The sequence below is a fragment of the Vulpes vulpes genome, chromosome 2 (assembly GCF_048418805.1).
Source record: "Vulpes vulpes isolate BD-2025 chromosome 2, VulVul3, whole genome shotgun sequence".
In the NCBI taxonomy this organism is placed as follows: domain Eukaryota; kingdom Metazoa; phylum Chordata; class Mammalia; order Carnivora; family Canidae; genus Vulpes; species Vulpes vulpes.
In genome coordinates, this window is record NC_132781.1 from 3,292,408 (window position 1) to 3,317,793 (window position 25,386).

Here is a 25,386-nt window from a genome sequence, read left to right on the forward strand (position 1 = left end):
GATATATTGGATTAAATTTTATGATTTAAAGTTAATTTTACCTGTTCTTTAGTTTTTTAATTTTTTTTTTTAAGATTTTACTTATTCATGAGAGACACAGAAAGGCAGAGAGAGAGGCAGACACAGGAGAAGCACGCTCCATGGAAGGAGCCTGATGCGACACTCAGCCCCAGGATTCCAGGATCATGCCCTGAGCCAAAGGCAAGATGCTCAACCACTGACCCACCCAGGCGGCCCAGTGTTCTTTTAGTGTTTTGATGTGGATACTAGAAAATTTTAAATTACATATTTGGCTCAAATTATATATTTCTTTGTATAACACTGGCTAGATAGACCAGTGCTTGTGTGCAGACTTGGTTTGTGACAATAACAGCTGTCAGGTATTGAGTGTTTCCTGGATGTCTGCACTGTTCTAAGCACAGACGTCCCCTGTGAAGTGGGGAGATTTTCTCCATTTCCTCGATAAGCAAACTCACATGGAAAGAGGAAGTAGCTGACCTGGCTCGCAGGTGAAACTGTGAGGAGGGCCCCCCCAGGCAGTTGGCTCTTGGGCTTTTAGTCACCACCTGTCCCGCCCATGCTAACATCTCACATCAGTGGGGAAAGGATGTGCTCTTCGGTAAATGGTGATGACACTTGACCATCCGTTCAGGAAAAACTTAGATTCCCTTTGTCATTCTACACTTAAAAGAACAGGGATCCCTGGGTGGCGCAGCGGTTTAGCACCTGCCTTTGGCCCAGGGCGCGATCCTGGAGACCCGGGATCGAGTCCCACGTCGGGCTCCCCGTGCATGGAGCCTGCTTCTCCCTCTGCCTGTGTCTCTGCATCTCTCTCTCTCTCTGTGTGACTATCATAAATAAATAAAGATTTAAAAAAAAGAACAAACCAAAAACTCCAGATGGGTTATAGATCAAAGTATGTATACATTAATATAAGGTTTATGTACATGTTTCTATGTGTACATATGTATTATATATATTTCAAACATTTTTATTTTTATTTGAGAGGGAGGGAGAGAGAGAGCAGCGGAGGAGCAGAGGGAGAGGAACAAGCAGACTCCCCTCTGAGTGCAGAGCCCAACACAGGGCTTGATCCCAGGACCCTGAGATCATGACCTGAGCTGAATTCAAGAGTTGGACACTGAGCTGATGGAGCCACCCAGTTGCCTCAGGATTATATATGCTGTAATTGATTTGAAGGTTTGTTTTTCAAAGTATAGAATGACAAATATGTAAATATACACAAAATATACATTATATAAACACCTGGATATAAATTTTAAAGTGAACATTTTTTACAATTTCATTGGGAAGGAACACCACTTCCTAAACAGGTCACAGAAGCCCAGATCATAAAAGAAAAAATAATTGACAGCTTTGACTTCATATAAATGAACTTAGCGGGCAGCCCCGGTGGCGCAGCGGTTTAGCACCACCTTTGGCGCAGTGCGTGATCCTGGGGTCCTGGGATCGAGTCCCACATCGGGCTCCCTGTATGGAGCCTGCTTCTCCCTCTGCCTGTGTCTCTGCCTCTCTGTGTGTCTCTCATGAATAAGCAAAGTCTTAAAAAAAAAGTTAAGACAGCCACTATAGTTGGAGAAGATATCTGCAACACCTACAAGTGAAGGATTACTATCCATACCTTAGGGAGAGTACCTACAAATTAGTAAGAAGACAGTAGAAAATAGGACAAAAGATACGAACAGTTCATAGAAGTGTAGGTCGCCGATAAACCTAAGTGTTCAGTGCTCCTATGAAGTAGGGAGGTGCAGATTACACCAGCCATCAGGTTGGCCAAGTGGAAGAGAGCCCTGCAAAGCTGTGGGGACGCAGGCATTCTTGTGTGTGGCGTGGAGCTTCAGGAGGCAGTTGGGTAGTCTGGCCAGTGGTTGTACCACCCGTACTGAGATCTTGGTTTTCCAGTACCACCCTCCATTACAAGGAGCCAGGGATCGTTGGGAGAGTGCTCGATTCCAGGGCTGGGGCAGGGAAAATACTAGGTGAGCCTGCCTGGAGAATCTGGTGATGACCGAATTCATCCTCCCGCACGACACTCACCAGTTACCAAGGGACATCACTTAGAGAAACTTGCTGCTCACCTTCACCACATGGTCCAGGTTAGCATCACCAGGAAACAGACTCAGCAGTGTCATGGGCGTCTGACACGATGTTCTGAGAAGAGCACAACCTTGCTCTTTATGCCATTCTTGCCAGAAGTGACAACCTCCGTGAAATCAGCAGAAACCCTCAACGAATCCAAACCAGTGAACGTTCTACAAAATAAGTGACCAGTTCTCTGCCAGGGGTCAAGCCCATGATGCACAAGGACCAGGAAACTGTCACAGATTGGGGATCGAGGACACACGACAAGCAGTAGGACTCTTGGATTGGATCCTGGGCTGGAAGAAAGGACAGCAGCGAGAGGCCCCGGTGGCGTCCCTGGGATTGCTGGCCTTGCTGTCAGCACCATGTCACTGTTGACTTCCGTGTCGCAGTAACTCCGCTGTGGTTACACAAGACGGAGGTGGTGACTCTAGGGGAAGTGGGTGAAGGGGACACAGGACTCCATGTCGTTGCTATTTCTCTGCACGTCTAAAATGATTCAAAATACAAAGTTAAGTTCCAGTTAAGTACCAGCCGACTCTAATTCAGCTTTCTTGAGCATCTTCCTCAGACACACTTGGCCAAGTGCAGGAAGCCCGATGTGGAAGATTGGTGATTGTAGCTCAGCTCGTGACAGCAGAGTATTGGAAGCAATTTCAACATCACCAGGCGGGAATCAAAGTGTGGTACAAACTTAACTGTGGGATGTACCAGTTTTTAAAAATTGAGACAGGTCTGTATGCTCTGGCATGGGAAAATTTCTAAGACCTATTAATGGTAAAAAGTAACTTCTAGAAAAACATGTATTTAACTTGTGTTATGTAGGCCATAAACAAGGGCTTGCATATTTTATATTTTATATCCTGTCCCCTAGGCCTCTACCAGGAGCACAGTAATCATGTATTTCGTCCCTAAAAATAAGAAGAAGAGCATCCGGCTGGCTCAGTCGGTGGAGCATGTGACTCCTGATCTCAGGGTTGTGAGTTCAAGCCCCACATTGGTGTAGAGCTTCTTTAGAAATAAAAATCTTAAAAAGATAATAAAAATAAAGACAAGAAAAATGTAAGTTATTCTGCCTTCATTGAGGGAATCCTTTTTGTTAAAAATACTCAGGATGGTCGTTTCATGTCTTGCTTTCTTCCACAAGTAGTTTGCTTTGATAAAAACAAGGAGACTGGAACTTAGCCTTTGGGAAGATGTGCCGATTGGTTTACCTTTGTGGTTCTTGCAGTTGTGTCAGGACCGGTGCTGTCATTTAGGCAATGTGAGAGCTGAGGGGAATCACGCTTGGCTTCCAGGCTGCACATTCTGTCTGGTTGCTGTGGACAGCAGGCGTCGCACGGGGTGGGTGAGCACACGGAGGACACGTCGGTCATAGGAAGACCCCCGTGGGGCTTGGTGGTGGCCAGAGTCCGCGTGGCTCCTGACCCTTCCTGTGGCCTCAGCTTGCCTCATAATGACCCGGGGATGATGGGGATGCTGGTGGTAGGAGTGGTCGCCCGCTCTGCTCCAGGGTTACTTTCGTGCTTAAAAGAGAGTATTTCTGTGAAAGTGTCCGTGTTTCTCTGTAAACTGATGCATACTTTTGAAAATGCCCTGATTGATGATTGTGCATTGGCCTGTATCCCTTTAGCTAACGGTGACAGACCTCCCCAGGCCCTGCTGGCTCCGTGAGCCTCTTTGCTCTTTGGGCCTTCCCATCTTTTTACTTTGAACCTGAACCTGTGTCTGCTGGGTCTCTTTCTCCTGTAAACTTCTTTCCCAGGTAGGCTTCCTGGCTGGGAAGGGAACGGGTGCAGCCCAGCCACCCCAGCTCTCTGTTCTGTGACTTTGGGTATAAAATCAGTTTCAAAAAAGAGTTGAAGTATACCCGGACTGAGGATCTGTTCAGCGGAGGAGGGTTTGTCTGGGGGCCAGCGTTGTGCCAGTGCAGAGACGCAGGCAGGCCGGCCTCCGGACATGGTCTTCTCGCGGTCGGGGGAGAGCCCGGAGCGCCAGGCATCCAAGGGCCTCCGTCTGAACGCGCCCTTCTTGTCCCAGAGAGCGCCCCCTCACCCGATGGCCAGTGTCCCTGTCCTTCAACGTGAGGCCCAGGGTGGTGGTGGGCCCTCCCCAGGCCTGAGCGCCAGAGAACGCCACTAGGATTTTCTGGAAGGCCACACCACTTCTTTGGACTGCCCACGCTCCCTCCGTGCTCCAGTCCTCCGCTTGCCACATGGTGACGTACGTGTGACTCCTGCCGCCCCTTGGGACCCCGGGGCCGTGGTGTGACCAGGGAGGCAGGTGTCCTCACCTCCAGGCCCCAGCCCGCAGCACGTTCAGCAGGCGTTAGCTTGAGTTGAACACCCCGGGAGGACTCCAGCCTTTTGGATGAAGGCAGCGTACTCAGCACTACCTTTATTAGGACATCTGAGCGGGGGGGCGGGGGGTGGTGTGTGTGACCGGTCGCTAGAAAACGGGGGGCGGGTGGGCTGTCTCAGGTTTCGGGGTGAGGAGGCCCGGGGAGGGGCCACCCGGGGCCCCGAGTTCAGTCTCTTCCCGGAGCAGCGGCCGTGGGCACCAAATCCTCTCACCGGCGTTCACGGCGAGGACTGCAGAGGGGACCGCCAGTGCCCTCCGTGTCCCAGAGCCGCGGAAGGACCGGCCTGCCCCCGGTCTTCGTGCCGGGCGGCTTGTCACTGGGGCTCATTCTGTCTCCTTGGTGATGCCGGCGGGGACCCCCACCCTGATGCTTCGCATGGTGCTGCCCTAACCCCGCCACGCTGCCTTCCAGCCGCTGCGTCCTTAACCGTCCTCGTCCGCCCCGTGCCAGTTCCCACGATGCGCCGGCGTAGGGACAAAGGTCAAACCAGTTCTAGTATTAAGAAAACCATCTCAGAAAATAAGAAAGAAGTATTGGCAGGTATCAGCAGAGCATGGCCCACCCTGTGTAGATCATGAATTTCCCTCTTCTCTCCCCATATATGTTCAAAAGGTAATTGAATTTACTGGCAAAAATGGCCAATTGTAAACCTTTAAACAGCCTCCTCGTGTAGCCAGCAGAGGGCAGCACAGACGGCATTGACCGCATCCTGTATTTTTTACTTATTTTAAAAGGCATCTAAAACTACCATGCCAACTACTTTCTGTATAGTTTGTCTTTTTCTTTTCTTTTTTTTTGTAAGATTTTATTTATTAATTTGATAGGAGAGAAAACAAGCAGGGAGAGAAGCAGAGGGAGAGGGAGAAGCAGGCTCCCCGCCAAGCAGGGAGCCTGATGCAGGACTCGATCCCAGGAGCCCGGGATCATGACCTGAGCCCAAGGCAGACGCTCAACTGCTGAGCCACCTGGGTGACCCCTTCATTTGAATTTTTTGTAACACATATGTATTTTCTTTGTCCTCAGCCTTTTAAAAAAATTTTCAGTTATATTATTATTATTTTTTTTTTGGCAAGTTACATTCCTGTTTGTGAGGAAAAACAGTACAAATCTGTATTTTTCAGGTAACCCAAGCAGAAGTAACTTCCCAAAGAGTTTGCAGTATTGCCAGGTGCCTGTGGATTTTCTTCTGCAGAGGATTGATGTCTTTGTCTTGGTCACCCTCCAGCCCAGCGCACAGCTGCTCTTCTGGGAGTCTTAGGACACTCGCATGGTTCTATGCCCCATGCTACTCTCGCCCTGGCTGCTTGTCAGGAAAGATCTCAGCTGCAGAGGAGAGGTCCATCAGGAAGCAAAACCACTTACCCTCACATCCCAGAAAGGCTGCAGGGCTCCGTGGGCCTCTGTGAGTGGAGACAAGGGGTGAGGGTAGGGATTGGATGAGGGTGGAAGGTGTTCATGGCAGGCACGAAGGCTCTCAGGTCCCCTCCCCACATCCTGCAGCAAGGCAATGTCTCCTCCACTTTTGGTGGGACACAAAGGTTTGATTTCTGGAGAGCGCTGTGGTGGCACAGGGAGAGTGAGCAAAGGTGTGTGTCCTTCGTTGTGGCCATCCCACCCTTTCTCCCTCCACCTGGCGGCCCGGCTGCTCTGCCCAGGTTTGTAGCCCACACAGCCCAGGAAGGAGGTCGGAGGATGGCTCTTCAGGCTGATGGGAGAGAGAACCCACAGAGCCCCTTGTGGTCCGTGTGTTACCGCTTTCCTGCTTTAAGGCAGACCCAGCGCTCCACAGGCCGCACCCACCACACGCCTTCTCACCAGGCTGCTGGTGCTGGCCCTTAGATGTGGAGGGACAGCCCACATCTTCACATCTGCTAGTGTGTGCCTGTCCTCGCCAATGCGCCAGCATTTGAAAAGATGTTTGAGGAAACAGATCGTAGCAGAGCATTTTAAAAGCCACATACCTAAGAGTCTTAGATGTGATGTATTAATAAAACAAGAATAGGATGCTATCCGAAAGGAATATTCGGAGATTAAGAGTGGGTTCATGCGAGTTAAAAACAGCCAAAAGAAAACAATCCAGAGACTGGGAGATGAAGTAGAGAGCTGCCCCAGGGCAGGCTGTGACAGCACCACGCACTGGATGGCGTCTGCAGCACTCTCGGGTGTGAGTGCTGTGGGTGCAAGGCGGGGAGTATGAGCAGGGCCTGCATCGGTGCTTCTTGCTCCCCGCTCTCTTCCTGGCCCCCAGGGGCCTGTCATCCTGCTGTGTGCTCTCGAGGTATGAGGTACAAGGAGAGCCAGCTGGCCCCACTGGCCTCTTCCTGGACGGCCGCCAATCCCACACATGTGTGCTCCTTCCTCACGGCCCGATCGCCTCCCAAATGCCATCACGTTAGGGTTTCAGCACGCAGATCGGGGGTAAACGCCAACATTGAGTGCCTTGCAAGAATACTTCCTAGAAAGTGGTTCCACAAGGAGATGAAAAGTAGGAGTGAAAAGGTAAACATTAAAGGATTCACAGTGGAGGTCCAGCGTCTAACAGAAACTCTAAACGGTGAGAGCTGAGGAAAAAGGGTAGGACATCATCAAAGATTATGAGACTTGAGAGTTGGGGTCTGCCTAGGGGCTAGCACGGTGTGTGCAAACGGACCCACACCTGGACACTGTGTTACAAAGCCACACAGCGCCGAGGGTGAAGACCCTGAAAGCCTTCAGAGCAGGAAGATGGTCCCATAGCAAATTCCGGGGTTGGAATGGCACGGTCACTAACAGCGCTGTGGGAGCAGCAGGCGGTGGGGGAATGCCTTCGCCTTCGTGAGGGAGCGATTTTAACTTGCAGCCCTGAATCCAGCCCGAGTGCCAGTCGAGTGTGGGAGGAGGACAGGGGTATTTCTGGACATGCAAAATCCACAGCGGCGATGGAAACCCATCCCTCGTGTCCTTATTAGAGGATATGCTCTAGCAAAAGAAGGGATCCAGGAGGGAAACACGGAATGAGAGAAACGGGAGGCGGCGTTTGGAAGAGGCGGAGGGAATTGCCAGGGTGCTGCTCTGAAAGCAAGGCTGGGCCGGGAGGAGCGTGGAGGTTTTTGGAGGGCCGACCCAGAACCGGGTTGCTCCTGGTGACAGCGTCATACCTGGTGGAGAGCTTGGCTTTCCATCTGTAAGGCAGAGAGCTAAGCACACAGACACAAAGGAGACACTTGACGCCACTGCGTGGTAATTTCAATCCTAGTACGTTGTGTAGCTAAGCTGAGAGCAGTGTTTATGGAAGTAATAAACACTGATTTAACCCAAACTTCACGTGTAACTGTATCGAGCGTGTGTCAGGGCGGGGAGGGTGGGGGTCAGAGCTGAGTCTTCCTCTTCCGTGGCGGGCAGCGTTGCTGCCCAGAATTGAAGACTCGGGAGCAGATAGTGTGCCTGTGATGTGTGGAAGCAGGGAGGTCATCAGCAGAAGAGAGAGCTAAGGGGCCTACCTCCACGGAGCAGGACGCGAGCGTGGGGGCTGCAGTTGGGCAGGAAACTGTGGGTTGCTGTTTTAAGCCATAGGTACTGTTTGTTTTTTTATGTGATGTGTGCACGTTATTTTGGTTAAAGAGGAAACACTAGACATGAGGGGCAAGAAAAACCTGGGGGGCAGCGGGGTCGCATCCAGGAGGGTCTTGGAACTATGATGAGGAGCTGAGACCTCGAGGCAGCGGAGGGGGCCATCGCAGATGTCCTTACCCTGCTGAGCGGCTCCTGGCAGCGCGTGCCTTGGCGTGCAGCCCCCCGCCGGTGCCGTCGGCCCTCTCCGTCCTGCTGTTGTGGAGGCTGCCCTGCCTGCTGGCCTCCACTGGATCTGTCCAGGAGGCTGGAGAGTCCAAGGAGAATGAGGTCAGGGGGTCTTCTCCCTGAACGGTGGCTGAGGGTTAGCCGGGCCCTGTCCCAGGGCCTATCCCGTAGCCCCTGCAGCCGGCCGCTGCCTCCTGCAGACCGCAGGTGGGTAGGGCGCTCAGTCCTGGTCACCCTGGGGTGCTTCACTGAGGCTTGAGAGCCTCCCCGGACTCCGCCCTTACCTTTGTGGACAGTCTCTCAGTAACTGTCCACACTCCCCCTTTGAGTGTGCCCTGTCTCCTCGGGACTATGGTGATGTGTGGGTATCGTGCTAAGGAAAAAACCTCCCCGAATGTTACATGAATATTCATGTACATTTTCCCCTGGGTCATTTTAAACCATTACACGTTTGCACATTCTTACCTGTCACCAAAGATGAGGCTGGGGTGAAGGATTAAGGCAATCTAAGGTATTTTATTAATTGGAAATATAAAATGTCTTGAGTCAAAACACTTGCAATCTAACCGCCCTTATGTAGGATTTTAATATGAGTAGCTGGTGGTTCACTTTGTTGATTTAATGCTGATTGGGGGGCCTGGGCCAGTTCCTCCTTCTCCCATCTCATCACTCAGATGGCTCGAGGCCTGGGTCAGTGTCCTGCTTTTGTAGTGTGCCATTGTTCTAGGGTATCACAGTGTCCTTTGAACTTGGGCACAGCTTCCGTTTAAAGAGCTTTGTTACAATCTTATTCTCTTTGGGATTGGTGCTGGAGCTGTGCCTGGTTGAGTAGGGCGGTAATTTGTTTCTGTTTGCCCAGGAAGGCCCGGTTTTATGCCGATTGGCTGACGTGATAAGTAGCACCCACTTGCAATGTGAGAAATGTCCCAAGACCTGGATGATGCGTTATGAAGTCACTTTCCTTATGAGTGAGTCAGTCATATAATTTGGTGCTTTAGTAGTTAAACTTCTATTTTAAGGAACAGGAGACATGCCTCTTCATTCACTGCTTCCTTTTTTTTAACAGTGTTATTTGTTGCACTAGCTTTGGAGGAGGGATGATCACACAGAAGGTGGTGTGCTGCCCTGCTGGGTGTGCCCGGCCATGCTCCCCATGGACAGCCTTCCAGAACTGGGACAAGAACCTGACCTGGATGGCTCACTCTCTCCACACGGGGATGGTGGATACTGTGTGAGCCATTTAGAATCCCTCTTTTGAGACATGAACTGGGCAGCCTAGCAGGGAGTGAGGCAGAGCGGAAGATCATGAGGTCCAGAGCAGCAGGGCAGGATGGGTGGGGAGGCTGAGGCATGCCCTGTGCCATGGGGCGGGGGCCCTGTTGGCAGCCTGCCACCTGGGAGGTGGCATCTGCCTTCTTCTACCTGCCCAGGCCAGAGGGCTCGGGCCATCCTGGACTTCTTTCATACCCACGTGGAATCCATTGGCGAGTCCTTGGCTCTGCCTTAGAAGTGAATAGAACAGGAATCCTATCACTTTCTGTGTAAGCCGTGATCATCTCTTGCCTGGGTGGGCTATCGGAGTGCTATCATCACGAAGGAAATCAGGTCCTCCACTTTGTTCCAGCTCCTGGCATTGGCTCCTTGTCTTATCCACAGTGGAAACCAGTCCTTAAAATAGCCCACGAGGCCCTCGACAGCCCTCCCCCACCTCCCTACCCCTCCTGCCTTGCCTTCCCCTCCCGGCGCCGTTGGCTCTACCCCAGCTGCCCCGGCCAGGAGCAGCCATCCGTGACCCCATCACGGTAAAATATACCAGCCCCACGTAGCATGTGTCTTCCAATGTACGTGTATTTTGCTCCTTGATGCCCTGCCCTTCCCAGCTCCCAGTGGAGTGTAAGCGTCGTGAGGGAAGGTGCTGCGGTCGTCTGGTGCACCTCCGGTACCCGGCACTCTGCGGTGCCCAGCACTCTGGTGCTCGGTGAATGCTGAGAGAAGCCGATGGAGGAAGAGATCACAGACCTGCTTGTAACACGTAGAAGCTTCTGGAAGGCAAAGATGCCGCAACTGCTGGCAAAACAAGTGATGGGTTGTGAAAAAAGGTTGCAACATTTACTACAAAGAATTTGTAATCTACAAACCAGTAAGGAAGGATAACCAATAGGAAAATGGGTAAAAGATATGAAGAAGCAGTTCAAAGAAGAAGAAATACCGCAAATTTGAAAAGATCATCCCCACCACTAGTCATCAGGTCGGTGTCTGCTCCAGTCACTGAGAAGCTGTTTCTCGCTGCTCAGACTTGCAGAAATGGAGTTTGTCCTGTCAGGGAAGAGGCAGATGTGGGCAGGGCCTGTGAAGGCAGTACGTGCCTGTGCCCAGCGCCCTCTGTTCCGGAGAGGCGCTCCACTGCTTGGCAGTGGGTGGAAAGTAGAAGTGACCTGTCCCCTTAAAAGTTGGGATTGGCATCAGAGATCGGCCCTGGCACCAGGGGGTAGACATGCAGATTTGGGAATAAACTGAAGGTTTTTTTTTAAGATTTTATTTATTCATTAATGAGAGGCAGAGAGAGAGAGAGAGAGAGGCAGAGGCAGAGTCAGACACAGGCAGAGGGAGAAGCAGGCCCCATGCAGGGAGCCCGACGCAGGTCTCAATCCCAGGACCCCAGTATCACTCCCTGGGCCGAAGGCAGGCGCCAAACCTCTGAGCCACCCAGGGATTCCTAAACTGAGGTTTTGAAATGGGCCTGGACAGGACTTGACCTGGCACCTGTTGCCGACGGGGACACAAAGGAGAAAGCACGAACTCTGATTTGACATACTGAACTAAAGAAGTTGGGTTTCTGTCAGTTGCCTCTGCAAAACAAGGTGGTTTTTAAAAATATACGTGTCTATATTTATTTTTTATTAGGCAAGAAGGGAAACTGTGGGCCGAGGCCGCTGCCCATGAGGCACCTGTGGCCACATCCAGAGTGTGACCGGAAGCCGCACTCTGGTGTCTTGCTGTAGACGTGTGCGAGCCCAGCCTCAGGACAGCCGGTCCAGGCCTCCTGTGCACCTGCTGGCGCCCTCACCACCAGGACTAGTGGGAGGAGGGGCTCGGGGGTCTGGCGCTGGAGCCAGCCAGAGCCTGGGCCCTGCTGCCAGACACCTTGGTGCAGTGTCAGGTTTCAGACTTTGGGCAAGCCGTGTGACGCCTCTGGGCCTCCGTGTCCCCTTCCACGAATTGGGGCTGAAGAGAACCCCTCAAGGGTGCTCTCGGGATTAGATGAGTCAGCCATGGGCACAAGGTGAGCACCCAGGAAATGGTACCTGTAGTGATGATGCCCTAGGCACCCATTGTTGTATTGGTCACATGTAAGTAGAAATAACAGGCAGGGACCTTGTAGTCCCTCCTGTGAACACACGGAGCCTGTATCTAGATCCGGCAGCTCTGCTCTGAGAATGTTTGCTCACGGGATGATCAAAGATGTGCCAGAGTGTGTGCATATGGCTGTTGAGATTGGCGGGAGAATTTGAAACCACTTAAAAGTCTTATAGGAGGCAATTGGTTAAATACTCTGTATCATGGATAATAAAAAATGTAATAAATCTCCATTTACGGTCATGGAGAAATGTTTGTTATAAGTGAAAAATGGCTGGTTATAAAACAGCATGTAAACTATTTAATTTTTGTTTCTCTGTATATTATTTCTTTATAGATATTCGTTATTTCTCTATATATATTTACCTCTTGAGATAATATAAATGCCTCTTGAGAGAGATAAGTACTTTTATATTTTACACGACATGAGTGTTAGAAGTATTGAATATATGTGAGATACACGGAGAGACAAAGGTATACTTGTATATGGTGTACACACAGGGATGGGGTGAGGGCCGAGGCCGAAGGATAGCGCAGTGCCCAGAGCAAAAATCTGGAAGAATATAAAATATACCAGAATTTCCTCAGTGGTTATCCCTGGGTGATGGGATTAAGGCTCTCCCCCTGGTTACTGTCAATCTGATGTCACCAACACATGTGATTCGGGACTGTAATAAGAGTATGTGGGGGATCCCCGGGTGGCTCAGCGGTTTAGCGCCACCTTCACCCCAGGGCGTGATCCTGGGGTCCCGGGATCGGGTCCCACGTCGGGCTCCCTGCATGGAGCCTGCTTCTCCCTCTGCCTGTGTCTCTGCCTCTCTCTCTCTCTCCGTGTCTCTCATGAATAAATAAATAAAATCTTTTTTAAAAAATCACGTGTAATAAGAGTATGCGGAAACGAACAGTGTGGTAGGGCGCAGTAGAAAACAGAACGGAGATAAAATTGAACTTCTGTTGGAAGTGTTGCCCTTGGAATTCTTTTTCCCCTCGGAAATCTGCCTTCCCCTTTTAGCCTGTGACCTCACAGCACTCGGTGACGATCGTGATCTCTTAGTCATTCTCTTCGGAAATGTGCTGTTCGCTGCCGGGAGAGCTCCGGGCTCCGCGCGACTCTATTCTCAGCAAGTGCCCCCGAGCGGGGAGGAGCGGCGGCTGGCTCTGCTGCTCCGCCGTGGAAGCCCTGGAAGCCCTGGAAGCCGAGGGCCTGGCCGCGCGCTTCCAGGGAGGGGCCGGTTAACCCTGGGAGCTGCTCGGGCTTGACTTCAGGAACTGGGTGAACTGGGTGGCGGCCCTGCCGCTCTGGGGCTGGAGGCTCATTGGTTGGGGAGCCCAGGGGAGGGGTGCTGAGCCGCCGCAGGGGTTCCCGGCCCCACCCAGCCCTCCTGCCGGGGAAACTTTGCTCCGGCGGTTCTTGGCTCTTCTAGAACAACCTCCAGCAACCTCCAGCCACGTCAGGGGCCTGCTGTGTCGGGCGAAGATGGTCCTTAAAACCGCAGAGGAGCCTGGTGAGTCCAGTCCCGCCTGGGTGCCCCGAGGGGGGCCGTTACGGCCCTTGCTCGCTCGGTGACGTCCCGTGATGGCAGTTTTACCGCCTTTCGGGGAGGAGCAGCAGCAGCGCCCACTCTGGCTTCTCCCCGTGTTTTCAGGAGAACTGGAGAGGGCCAGTGTTAGTGGTCGGGGAGCTGAGGCTTGGCGCGCGTGTAACTCCGTGTGTATTTTTTAAATTTTTTATAAAAGATTTTATTTATTCATGAGACACACAGAGAGAGAAGCAGAGACACAGGGAGAGGGAGAAGCAGGCTCCATGCGGGGAGCCCGATGTGGGACTCGATCCCAGGACCCCAGGATCAGGACCCGAGCCGAAGGCAGACACTCAACCACTGAGCCACCCAGGTGTCCCAACTCGGTGCGTTTTTCAACCAAAGACTCGCGCTCCCCTCGCCACAGTCTGTCCTTCTCAGTAAAGATCCACCCTGGGTTCTTCTCCGCAGAGGGACTGTCTGTGTTTCCTGACTCTGAGTAATAGTCCGCCGGGAGCTCAGGGTGGGGGGTGGGGGCTGCACGTACCCAGAATGAGTGTGACCATGAGAATATGTGGGCATTAGAGCCCAGGTTGGCAGTACCAGTGAGGCATCCGGCTTCATTAAGCGAAAAGAATCAAAGGGAATATACAGAGTTAATTTGATCTTCCTCTTTCGGTGTTGGTAGACCGGGGGAGGCCCTGCGGGGTCTGTAAACTTCCTTCATCCTCTCCACACCCACACTGTAAACAGGGAAGCTCGAAGGAAGGGATAAGAAACTTGGTGGCTTTTGAATCCCTAAGGATCCTGTAAAAGCTGTATGAGAGCCCCGTGAGCCAGGGCTTTCAGACGCTCCGAAGTCACGGGAGTTTTGTGCGTGGATATGCGTAGTTTTTGTGATGCCCACACTAGATGGCCATGGTTTTATGCCGTAAGACGAAGCAGGAAAATGTATGCGCTTTGTAGTTAGTAATGAATTATAGGAATAATTTTGAAATAAATATGATGCTATATTTCAAAGTAGATTTTGGGAGAGTTAAAACAAGTTTTGGGGGGCTTTCTCTGCTTTTCCTTTTCGATTCACTATGAAATACATTTTCGAGTTCCACCTCTAAGTGCAGGTGGTCTTGGACCGTATCCACGGGGTGACTTGGAAAGCTGTACACGGTGAAGGACTTTGGGAGAGAGGGGCATAGAGCTGTTGGTAATAACACTTCTGCATTTGAGGGGGGACGGTAAAGAGAGGCAAGTTCTAGCTTAGCGTTGAACCCCCCACACACAGGGGAACTGTTGTATCTGGAAGGTGAGTCCACAGTAGCCTAGGTTTCTTGTTTTGAAAGAGGAAGAGGACACTTTAGTGAGGATTTGGGACAGTGGCTGTGAGCCTGGCCTGGCCAGTGACTGCCAGTCACCGTGCTGTGTTTTCATCCTCACGTGCTGCTGGTCCTCCCTGGGGAGCCTGGCCTCAGACCTCTGAGGAGGCCCCGTTGAATAGTTGTCAAGAGGCTGACTCAGAGGGTCCCCTGCCATTGGCCTCCAGCTGTCCTGGAGGCCCTAACATCCAACGTGGACCGCTCACTGTGCGGGGAGAGTGGGGCATCATTTAGGGCTGGGAGTCTCTGTGCTGAGAGCCCTTTGCTTGGAATGAGTCACCATCAGGAACTGCTGCGCTTGTTTCCCTCACCCCTCCCTGGAGCACTTTGTCCTGTCGTCTGTTTGGGACCAGGGAGGCCAGCATTGCCCTTTAACTGCTGCTAGAACAGGTCCTGTAGGGATCAGGATGAGATGTAGAAGTGGCGTTCGGGCAGACATAAAAGTGAAGGGAGCACGGGGACTTGACTCTGGCAGGTCCCCAAGATCCCGGAGGGAGGGGAGAGGTGAGTGGCAGCCTGTGCTCCTCACAGAGCCGCCTTTACTAGGCTCCTAGGACCCAAAGAGCACACCTATTCAGGGGTCTGTGGGGGTTTTGAAAATGCCTCTAAGAAGTGAGATCTTTGCCTGCTGCACTCCTCAAATCCAAACCTGGAAATTAAAAACGCGTTTTGCCCCTGTCCGTACGTGGGGCCGGCGCTCCTCGGTTTCCGTTCAGCGGTCTGGAGGCGAGTGTGAGAAGCCAGCAGTGTCTTCACTGCCTGAGGTTGGCTTCCAGCGACTTCGTCTGACCTTTTCAATGCTTAGATCCCCTTGATTTGCCCTGGTGGCCTGTGGAACACGAGGCCCTTGCAAGCCAATGCCGGGCCCTCTCCCGGTGCCAGCCCAGGCCTGTCGGGTGCCCCGACCCCAGGTGTGCGCCCTGCCCCTGGCACCCAGCCAGTTCCCGGCCTTCTTGCCCTGCTTGGTATGTGCGTCCACCTGGGTTTTGGCTTCTCCACTTGGGGACTCCATTTGCCTTCCCAAGTCCTAGTTCAGACACTTGGCCTCTCAGAGCCTCTTGGTGTCCCTGGGTGTCGTCCGAGTGTGCATGGCCACTGTGGCTGCAGGTGCTGAGCGCAGGCCCCGCACCTCCCCCTCTGGCCTTCATGTTCTGTGCCGGGCAGGGCCGGAGCTATTTTAGTCTGAGCTCCGAGCACAGGATGGGCACATGCAGATGCTCAATACATGCTGAGCTGAAGTGAATTTGGTTATTCCAGTAAGAAAAAATAAAGAGCCAAGGACTCCGCGAGTTTGAATGGGGTCTGTTGGTAGAGGGTTTATACTGAGTCCTACGTCGTCTGTAAAACTGGAGGTAACAGTGCCCGGTTCATGGTCAGGAAACACACAGGGTTCATAGCTGGATTTTGTTGTCTAGTCCAAGAAAAAAGGGAAATGAAAAAGAAACATTTTAAACTGTGAGATTCTATGTGAGTGTAAAATTCTGTTATTTCTAGGAAGATGTGTGGGATAGAATTAAGTAGCGTGCCCCTCCGCTAGGATGTTGGGTTCGCAGGTGGCGTCTAGAACACTACCCCTGATCCCCTCCTCTTTCCTGTGACCGTGCCAGCCTCGCGTTGGCCAAGACTGCTCAGCATGAGGCGCCCAGGCAGAGGCGACGCTAACGTGCCATAACTAGAAATTAATATTCCCACAGATGTTTCTCCCTCCCTTCCTCATGAATTGAGTTTGTGTTTTGCAAAATCAAAATGGTTACGTTGTTATTTTAGGCAGGAGGGCTTCCCCTGGACCTGCATCACCACCATCTGCCGGGACAGGTGTTGAAGGGGACTCGCTCTGGTCTGAATTTCGTAGGCCCCCCTGTGAGCACCCCAGCGACAAATGCTCACACTGTCGTCATAAGAGGATCAGAACTGCTCTTTCCTTTTTTTTTTTTTTTTTTTTAAAGAAGGTGAGCAGAAACAAGGTGTGGGTTCTGCTCCTCTGAAAAAGAGGACCTTTATCTGTTGCCTGAGACTTTCCGCAGCTTCCTGAGTTCCCTCGTTACAGAGTACGGAAGCGGTCAGGCCCCGGGTCCAGCAGGCGGGTGGGATCATCTCAGGAGCCAGCATTGGTAGAAAGAAAAGGCACAGATTATGGGTCTTGGTGTGCCCAGGTCTGGGCCTTACGAGCCCTCGTCAGTATACAGACTGGTCAGGGGAGGCGAGGGCAAGGCCTAGGAAACAGGAGACATTCCAGTTGTCCACAGCCCTCTCGCCCTCTCTGTGGTTCTGGAAGCTTCACCGGAGTATGTTTGTGGAGGGGGCTGTAGAACCTGCATGCACTTTGCTGCTGGTTGAGGGATGGAGGGCTAGACCTTCCGGAAATGTTTTAAGGTGTCCGGTTCTCACTTTCCCCTCACGGGGCAGTGTGACTCATGTCGCATCCTTCTCGCCCCTGCTGCTCTTCTGAGATTTCCTTGTTGGAAACAGACTCTTGCAGCTGCCGGCCTCTCCTGTTTGCCCTCCGAGGAGCCGCAGCTGGGATGGTCGCTAAACACAGTGTGGTCTCGGACTCGGACAGCCCCCGCAGGGACCGGGCTAGCACCGTCGGCTCTGCCACCAGGCATCATTGTCGAGGGACATCAGGCTCAGCTGGGAGCTCATGTTCAAGAGCAATGCTGGGGCCTGGCGATCTCTGACCACCCGCATGTGCCCCCCGAGGACGTGCTGTGCCCGGCTCCGTGGCTGCGGGTGACACGCTGGGGGATGCGGAGACCGGCAGGGCAGCTCTGCTGGGGGTCGGCACCCACCCCAACGCCCCCTCTTCCTTAAGAAAGGAACCTCTGGGGACACCTGGGTGGCTCAGCGGTTTAGTGCTGCCTTCGGCCCAGGGCGTGATCCTGGAGATCCGGGATCAAGTCCCACGTCGGGCTCCCTGCACGGGGCCTGCTTCTCCCTCTGCCTCTCTCTCTGCCTCCTGTGTCTCTGCCTCTCTGTCTCTGTATCTCTCATTAGTAAATAAATATCTTTTTTTAAAAATATTTTTTATAGATTTTATTTATTCATGAGAGACAGAGAGAGAGAGAGAGAGAGAGGCAGACACACAGGCAGAGGGAGAAGCAGGCCCCGTGCAGGGAGCCCAATGTGGGACTCGATCCCGGGACTCCAGGATCATGCCCTGGGCTGAAGGTGGGGCCAAACCACCGAGCCACCAGGGCTGCTCAATAAATAAAATCTTTAAAAAAAGAAAAAAGAAAGAAAGGAGCCTTGGCCTTCCTGCACAGGGCAGTCCCTCCAGGTCACCTGCTGACCTGAGGACGAGTCGGTGAATTTCTTTTCCGAGTCCGTGGCTCTTCTGCGTCTCCTTTCTCTCCGGCGTCCTAAGTTTCTCTCCCCTCGTACCTTCCGTTGAGCGTTCGGGACGCTGGTGCATAGACTCGAGCCGCGGCCACGTGGGAAAGGGCGGCAGGGTGCTGTGGGCACGGCGGGCGCTGGGAAGGCAGGAGAGCGGAGTCCAAGTGTGCATTTTCCGCAAAAGAAATATTTAGGCATCAACCTGAGCAGATATTTTGGGGTAAACGACTGCTGGTGTTTCTGTATTTTGTGTGTATAGAAACGTTGACGTGAACGTTGCTGTAGTTGTGGATCCAGATACCGGAGAGGTCGGACGTGAGCTGTCCAGGCCCCCGGCCTCTGAGGACGCTCGCGCGTCCCTCTCGCCCGCACCTGCTGTTCCTTGGTTGCCACTGTACAGAGCAGGTCTTCGAGAATTTTCTAGATGAGCACTCACAAATCATCTCCTCCTTTCTTGTGACCACATCGTGTTTAAGTAGTTTTTAAATTTTGCAATTTCTGAAAAAAAAAAAACAAAAACAAAAACTGCAATTTCTGGAGGATGTGGGTTGGGTAAATTCTTAAATGGGAGTGCTGAATGGAAGGGAACGTGGCTTTTAGGCTTGGTATGGCAGAGAGGCTGCGCGGGGTTCCACGCCCCCGGCCACCTGTGTGTCCCCACGCCCTCGTCGGGGTCTCCTCCGTCATCAGACACGTAATTTCTGCTGGACTGTTGGGAGGGCTGTATGGTGTTCGTGTTTTAATTGGTATGTTTTAGATTTTTTTGTTTTTGGAGAGTTCAAGCATCTTTCCACGTCTGGCCACGTGTGTTTTTCTCTTGTATCTGCCTTCGTGTCCTTTGCCAGTTGTGTTTGTCTTTGTCCTGCTGGGCTTCGTGCTGCTCTCCTTGTGAATTAAAGAAGTTAACCCTTGGCCCGTGCTTTGCATATTTGTTGTCCTGGCTGCTTACCTTTAGCTGCTAGGGCTTCATTTCCCCCTCAGCAGCTTTTCATTTTAATCCGGGAAACACACTTTCCAAAGATCACGACCATGTTAATCCATGCTTTATTCTGGAGTGTTTATGGTTTCTTTCTCTACATTAAAATCTGTTATGCAGCTAGAATTTATCTTGATATAAATAAGGTGGGCAACTCCGCTTAGTCTTCTCCCCGACGGCTGACTGGCTTTCTTGCACCACCACCATGGGCTGGAAATCCCACCTTTCTTTATATTTGTGTGTCTTCTCTTCCTGAGACCCTGTGACCTGAAGTACCAGCAGGTGTGTTGGCATCTCTCAAGTGTCCCCATCAGCAAGCTTCACACACGTCCATCTCCAGGGGTGACTCCCTCACGTCACCTTTTTCCTCCTTCATACTTTTCTGGACTAACCATATATACATTTTTTTTTCCTAAGAGCTTTTTAAAAATTTTTATTTATTTATTCATGAGAGACACAGAGAGAGACACAGGCAGAGGGAGAAGCAGGCTCCATGCAGGGAGCCTGGGGTGGGACTCGATCTTGGGACTGCAGGATCACGCCCTGAGTCAAAGGTAGATGCTCAGCTGCTGAGCCACCTGGGTGTCCCTCCTAAGAGCTTTAATATTACTTATATCATTTCTGTAAAAATCTTGTTGGTGATGTACATAGTATTTTTAGAAACTGGGACATACACACCAAGGAGAGACCTTGCCCAGTTTGGGTCTTCCAACCTCTGCCCACGTCTCCTTTTCTTTTCCTGGTGACTCTCCTGCCCGAACGAAGAGGCCCTGTCACAGTGGCCACGCTGGCTTTGGGGGCTTGGGGTGGAAGGGAATTTGTCCAGGGAAACCAATCGCATCATGCTCTTCAGGATAACAGCCGAGAGGTGAGGATCAGTTTGTACTGGAGGGAGGCCACCGGAAACCTTCCTGGTGTCAGGAATTTATAGCCAAGCCCCCACCCTCTTGTGGGTCACTCACCTCCTGAGCTCATGTTGCAGAGGGAGAAGTGCCACCCCAGGGCTTGAAGGAACGTGGAACTAAGCTTTGTCTGCTTCCTGCCACCACCTCCTGACTGTCCTCCCTGCTGCACCGCCCCCCTGCTCAGCCTTGCCCTCTGCGAAGAGCCGGAGGTAGAGGACTCTGAGAGCAACCTCTCCAAGCAGAATGCATACGGCCCTGGCCTGCCAGGCGCCGTGAGGAGGCCCCATCTTGGTGTTGCCCTGCCCGGGAGTGGCCACTGAGACCTGCTGTGATGCAGAAGGCGGGCGCCCAGGCTGGTGCCTCCAGCCCTTTGTCAGACTTCAGAAACCCTTCCCGGGACCCCATGCGGCTCTGGTAAGGGCCAGTGTCCGGTTCTGGGAGCCGGGGTTTTCTGCTTTGGGGTTAGAGTAGAAACGACGGCTCTCTCTCGAGATCTCCAGCCCTACTCCGTGGGAACAGGTGTCTTTGCCTCTTGTGAGAAGTATTTACGCGTCTAGCTTTTACTGAAGAAAAATTAAGTACTTTTTAAGTATCAGGAATGGATTACAGCTATTAAAGCTCCGTGTCTCTCGGTTGTCGCATGACGCAGAGCGGAGATTGAGTCAGGCTCTCTGCCTGGGTTAGCCGGGGTCTGGCAGGGCCTCACGCTTGGGCCCTTGATGAATGGCAAGATTGGAATTCAGCTCCACCTCCGAGGTTGTGCAGATGCCCCTGCGTGCGTGGTGGAGGGTCTCCGGGGCTGGTCCCGTGGGCTGAGGCCTCATGGTGGGAGGCAGGATGTGAGCTGTGGTTGGGCTGGGAGCGCTGGCAGAGGCAAAAGACACTCGTGTCTGTGCCCCGACTTCTGAACCCCAGTTCTGCTGCATTGGACAGGTGCCGAGTGTCCCCGTCACTGTTCCTTGGTGACCCCCGAAAAGCCTCCAGTCCTTGTTCTTTCTCAGGCCCCTCGCAGCCACTCCCTGCTCTTCCTGGGGTGCTCCTGTGCTTCTCCAGCCACTCAACCCCAGCATAGACTCCAGAGGCTTCGTGTCAGGGGGACCCAGTGTGACCCCAGCTTCCCCCACGTTTCCAGCACGTTCTCCCCTTTCCACCCTATGACCGTCACTCTCCCCAGTCTGGAGGGGCCCCTCCTTCCTGGCTCCAACCTTCAGACTAGGCTCCAGCCTCAGGTCCTGCGTGGAGCCTTCTGGCAGCGTGGCCGCCGTGGTCACGGTGTCCCACCCCCAGCATCTGTTGCCACAGTTCCTTTGCACGTACCTGCCCGACTCTCTTCTTTCAAAGGGAATAGTAACGATCTCTGTACCTTCTACACTAGCTAACAGGGTGCCTTATTCATGGGTGGTACACTTTTCTTTTCTTTCTTTTCTTTTCTTTTTTTTTTTTTTTAAGATTGTTGAATTAACAGTCTCAAAATCATTTTGAAAAACTTTTATTTTCTCTCTGTGGATTTCCAGAGATGACTAGCTCACCTGTGAATGGTCTTTATCTTTGATCACTGTGAGTTCATGAACTTGATGATGGGGCTGTTTGTTTTCGCATCCGTCTTCTTTATACATGAGGAGGGACGCTGCAGACTTTCTGTTGGTAGTTTTTCCTTGAGCTTCTTGTCTGCTCACATCTTGGGTCGTACTGTCCGTGCTGAGAATTGACTATTGTGGGCTTTGCTCCCAGCTGCCTGTGGCCCAGATTCCAGCTGACCCTTTGCCCAGCGTCACACGCTGCAGGTCGGGCCCAGCTGCAGATCCTCTGGTCACTCTGTTGTAGCAGGTGCGGTATGTGAGCCTGGTGTGTTATGACCTGGGCTGGCACAGGAGGTGAGAGGTCAGCAGTCACCTGCTGGGATTTGTAAATCTCTGCTGTATTTGTGTAAAAACTAGGAATGTGGGCAGCCCCGGTGGCTCAGCGGTTTGTTTATTTATTTTTAAAAGATTTTATTTATTTATTCATGAGAGACACAGAGAGAGGCAGAGACACAGGCAGAGGGAGAAGCAGGCTCCATGCAGGGAGCCCGACGTGGGACTTAATCCCGGGTCTCCAGGATCACCTCCTGGGCCGAAGGCGGTGCTAAACCGCTGAGCCATCTGGGGCTGCCCTGGCTCAGCGGTTTAGCGCTGCCTTTGGCCCAGGGTGTGATCCTGGAGACCCGGGATCGAGTCCCACGTCGGGCTCCCGGCATGAAGCCTACTTCTCCCTCTGCCTCTCTCTGTCTTTCTCTAATAAATTAAAAATCTTAAAAAAAAAAAAAAACTAGGAATGTTGCCTCAAAAAGGGGCTAAGTGTATAGCCCTGGTTATACACTTAGAGTATGAGCTCTTACTGGGCAGATGAAACCCCTGGTAGCAGGACTGCATTGGCAGGCGGTAAACTGCATGATACAGACACAGAGAGAAGTGGCGTGGGGGGAGATGTTAGGTGATGACCAGCAGGTGTAAACTGAGAGGGGAGCCTGGCCACCGTGACCCCAGAGTTTTCCCTGTGAGCAGCAACTCTTGAGGAATGGTGAGGAAGAGCCCCTAAAAACAAGAAGGAGGTGAAGAGATGCTGGGAGTGAGAGCTCTGGTGGAGCCAGGAGGAGGAGGATCTTCCACCGCGGGCGAGAGGTGGGTGCCCTAGCAGATGGCAGGAGTGGGGTGCGGTTCTCAGTCTACACCTTTGTTGAAAGCTGGTTTCCATTTGCAGCCTAAGACAAAGAATTCGTAAATAATTTTAGGGCTTATTTCTCATAGACTTGATAGGATTCTTATAGATGAGAACTGCCATTTTGGTACAAAAATAAAGTTGTTCATATTATGGCTGTTTCTTAAAACACGTAGGCTGGGCTGCAGAGTTGGGCTATTTGGGTTGGGTCTGGAGACCCTGTCCTGGTGACAAGGAATCCCCAGAGCATGGAGCCCACATTAGTGTGGCGAGGGGCACGGAGGGGACAGGCCTGCCGGGGGTGCCTCCTCTCGGCACTTTCCTAAGGACAGCAGACTGGAAGGCAGGGGAGGGCCTGGGATGTTTTGGTTTTGTTTTCCCCTTTGTTGTTTATGTGGAGCAGTGGTTTCCAGGCTGGGCAGTTTTGCCTTCCAGGGGACATTTGGCAGTGTCTGGAGACGCTGTGGTTGTACATCTGGAGGTGAGGTGATGGGGGCGCCCTGGCGTCAGCAGCTCAACCTCCTGCATTGTCCAGGACACCCCCTTGAGGGAGACTGAGCCACCAGAAGGTCAGCAGCACCGAGGTCACAGAGCCCTGATCTGGTGTCATGGCTTCTCTTTTGCCTCCCTGCTTGTTTGGCATTTGTTTTTAAAACCTTACGTCTCTTCCCTCAGTAGTCAAAGGCGGTGTTCCCCCGAGTGGCCTGCAGACAGCGGCCTCGAGTCATCTTCTGGTCCACCCTCACGTGGGAGCCACATCTTGGGGTCCGAGGCTCCAAGCCTGGGTGTTTGATGATGCCCCTGAAGTTTCAGAGCCGCTGCTCTCCGGTTGCAGGGATGTTCCTTGTCACCCGCCCACTGAGAGTATTGTCCCCCAGCCCAGCGAGGTCAGCCTTTGAACTCCTCCTAACCAGCGTGCCCTGGAATGGGACGTTGCCACCTCTGGTGACCGAGTGGAAGGCAAGCCCTCTGCTAGAGAGGCCGGAGCACACCTGTGTGGGGCCCGGGGCAGCCTGGCCGGCGTCGCTGCCTGCCCCCCCCCCCCCCCCCCGCGGGAGCAGGAGGAGGGGCTGCAGGGACCCCGCGGGCCTCCCTGTCGTTTCTGGGTCGGTAGGGAGAGGGCGTCTAAAGGAAGGCGAGAGGGCGTCTAAAGGAAGGGGAGAGGGCGTCTAAAGGAAGGGGAGAGGGCGGCTAAAGGAAGGGTTAACAGCCCGGCGAGGCAGCCCTCAGCCTCTGCTTCTGGGGGGAAGAAAAGCGAGCGCAGCCTGCCAGGAGCGGTGCAGCCCTCCCCCGGAGGCCGCGTGCGTGGGGGCAGGAGGAGGGGCCGCTGGAATCGCATTCATGGAAATCCGCCTGCCTGCGGCGCCGGGAGCGCAGGGCGAGCACGGCGGCGAGCACGGAGCAGGCGAGCACCGAGCACGGCAGGCAGCTCGCTCGCCAAGTGTCAGCCGGCGGCCGCTCCGCTCCGCTCCGCCCGCTCCTGCTCCGCCGGCTCTGCCCGGCAGCCTTCCCCTCCAGGACCGGCGCTCTCTCCACCCTCGGTTCCCACTTGGCCTTTGTTTCCTCGCTGCCTCCCGTGCCCGGCTGTGCCGGCCCACATGCCGTGCTGGCTGCGCCCCTCCGCCCCCCTGGGGCCGCGGGAGCACCCGGGAGCCGGGGACGGCGGGGCGGCGGCGGCGGCCCACCATGGCCTCTGAAGCGGAGAGCTGCCAGCTGCCCAGGCTTTGACGGGGGCTGCCGGGACGCTGGGGCTGCAGGAGAGGGGACTCGCCTTGGGTAAGAGGCCGGTGGATGGCGCGCGCTGGTCGTACAGTACCACGCAGAGTATGCGGATCCCGCTCTATTATGCTTTGCTGCCAGCCTCTCCCACCCCGCGGCAGGGCCGATGTGATGCGTGCGGCAGCGTCTCTGCATGACCGCCTTGTGGTTTTGCATTCTGCTCTCTCCTCCTAGGGTTTTTCCACTGGCTCCTCGGGGTAGATGTTCAGATGTTCAGGGGGCTTTCTTCTAGGCCTGAGATTTAGGAACAAGCCGATGGCCAATTTTGGTGGCCCTGCTTCGGTGAGGTGACGAATAGGACAGCGGGAAGCAGGGGGACAGGTTCAGGGTGATTCTCTCTCCTCTGGACCCACCCCATGAGTTTCTGTTGGACTCTTTGAATACTTTGGAACCATTCCTTGGGGGGGGGGGGGTGTTAGCCCTCCTTCCAACAATATGTCCAGAAAAGGAGTTGGAATCGCACGTTTCATTTGATCCTAGGGGTCCATTCCAGCGATTAGGCCGACCGAGAGCGTTTCAGTGTGCCAAAAAATTAAGGGCTTTACGAAGAGCTGGCATAGATTGGTTTCAGGAACAGGTTAAGTGAGAACTGACTTGTTAAAGCCCCCACTGAGCCCCAGTTCTGGACTGAAAGGGGTGTGGCGGCACAGCTGTGCAGTGGGAGACGGCAGCTGGCACGGGGCGTTTCTGGAGCCCCTTCCCTCGGGAGAGAGGGGCAAGCACAGATGACTGGGTCTGTCTGCTGGGGAGGGGATTCCCAGGCTTTCCCCGAGAGCTGAGCACTCTCCTCTGTCTCAAGGAGGCCAGCGCGAGAAAATGGTTCTCCCTGTTGGGCTGGTCCAGCCCTGCTTTCCATTCCTGTGATCCTTTCAAAAACAGCTTTGCAGACACAGATTGGAAGTCTGAACGCCAGAAGGAATCCTGCTGCAAAACTCCAGCTGGATCGGATCTTACCACTGCCAGGCTTTAGAAAAGGTGGAGAGGTTTTAAAATGATTATTTCCTAGTTTTTACCTTTTATTGAAAGCAGATGTTAACTTTGTTTTTCTAAACCAAACTTTTAGGATACAATTTTATGACTTCATCCCTTTAACTACCTTTAAATTTGACCTCATTTCCCTTTGGTTGGCTGGTTAGTGCCGGAGTTCTAGGATTTGTTAGATAAAATGTGTCTGTTCCCTTCTGTGTGTAAGGTAAGAAGATAA

At 53.0% G+C, this 25,386-nt stretch overlaps 1 protein-coding gene across 10 annotated transcripts in view; it reads left to right on the plus strand.

Annotated features, from left to right (window-relative positions):
• Nucleotides 1–25,386, plus strand: part of CYTH1 (cytohesin 1) — a 77,806-nt gene that overhangs the window by 24,202 nt on the left and 28,218 nt on the right. For 2 of the 10 annotated variants that reach the window (XM_072746499.1, XM_072746502.1), the window contains exon 1: nucleotides 24,037–24,179. The exons of 4 other annotated variants lie outside the window; for them this stretch is intronic. Coding sequence is in view for 2 of the 6 variants with exons in the window: in XM_025999866.2 (XP_025855651.1) it covers nucleotides 13,077–13,104 (28 nt within the window). In the remaining 4 variants the exon portion in view is untranslated. Of the gene's footprint in view, nucleotides 1–12,651; nucleotides 13,105–23,896; nucleotides 24,180–25,135; nucleotides 25,158–25,386 lie in introns of those variants that run through there. 4 more of the 10 variants (XM_025999866.2, XM_025999865.2, XM_025999867.2 and 1 more) reach the window with 4 other exon arrangements.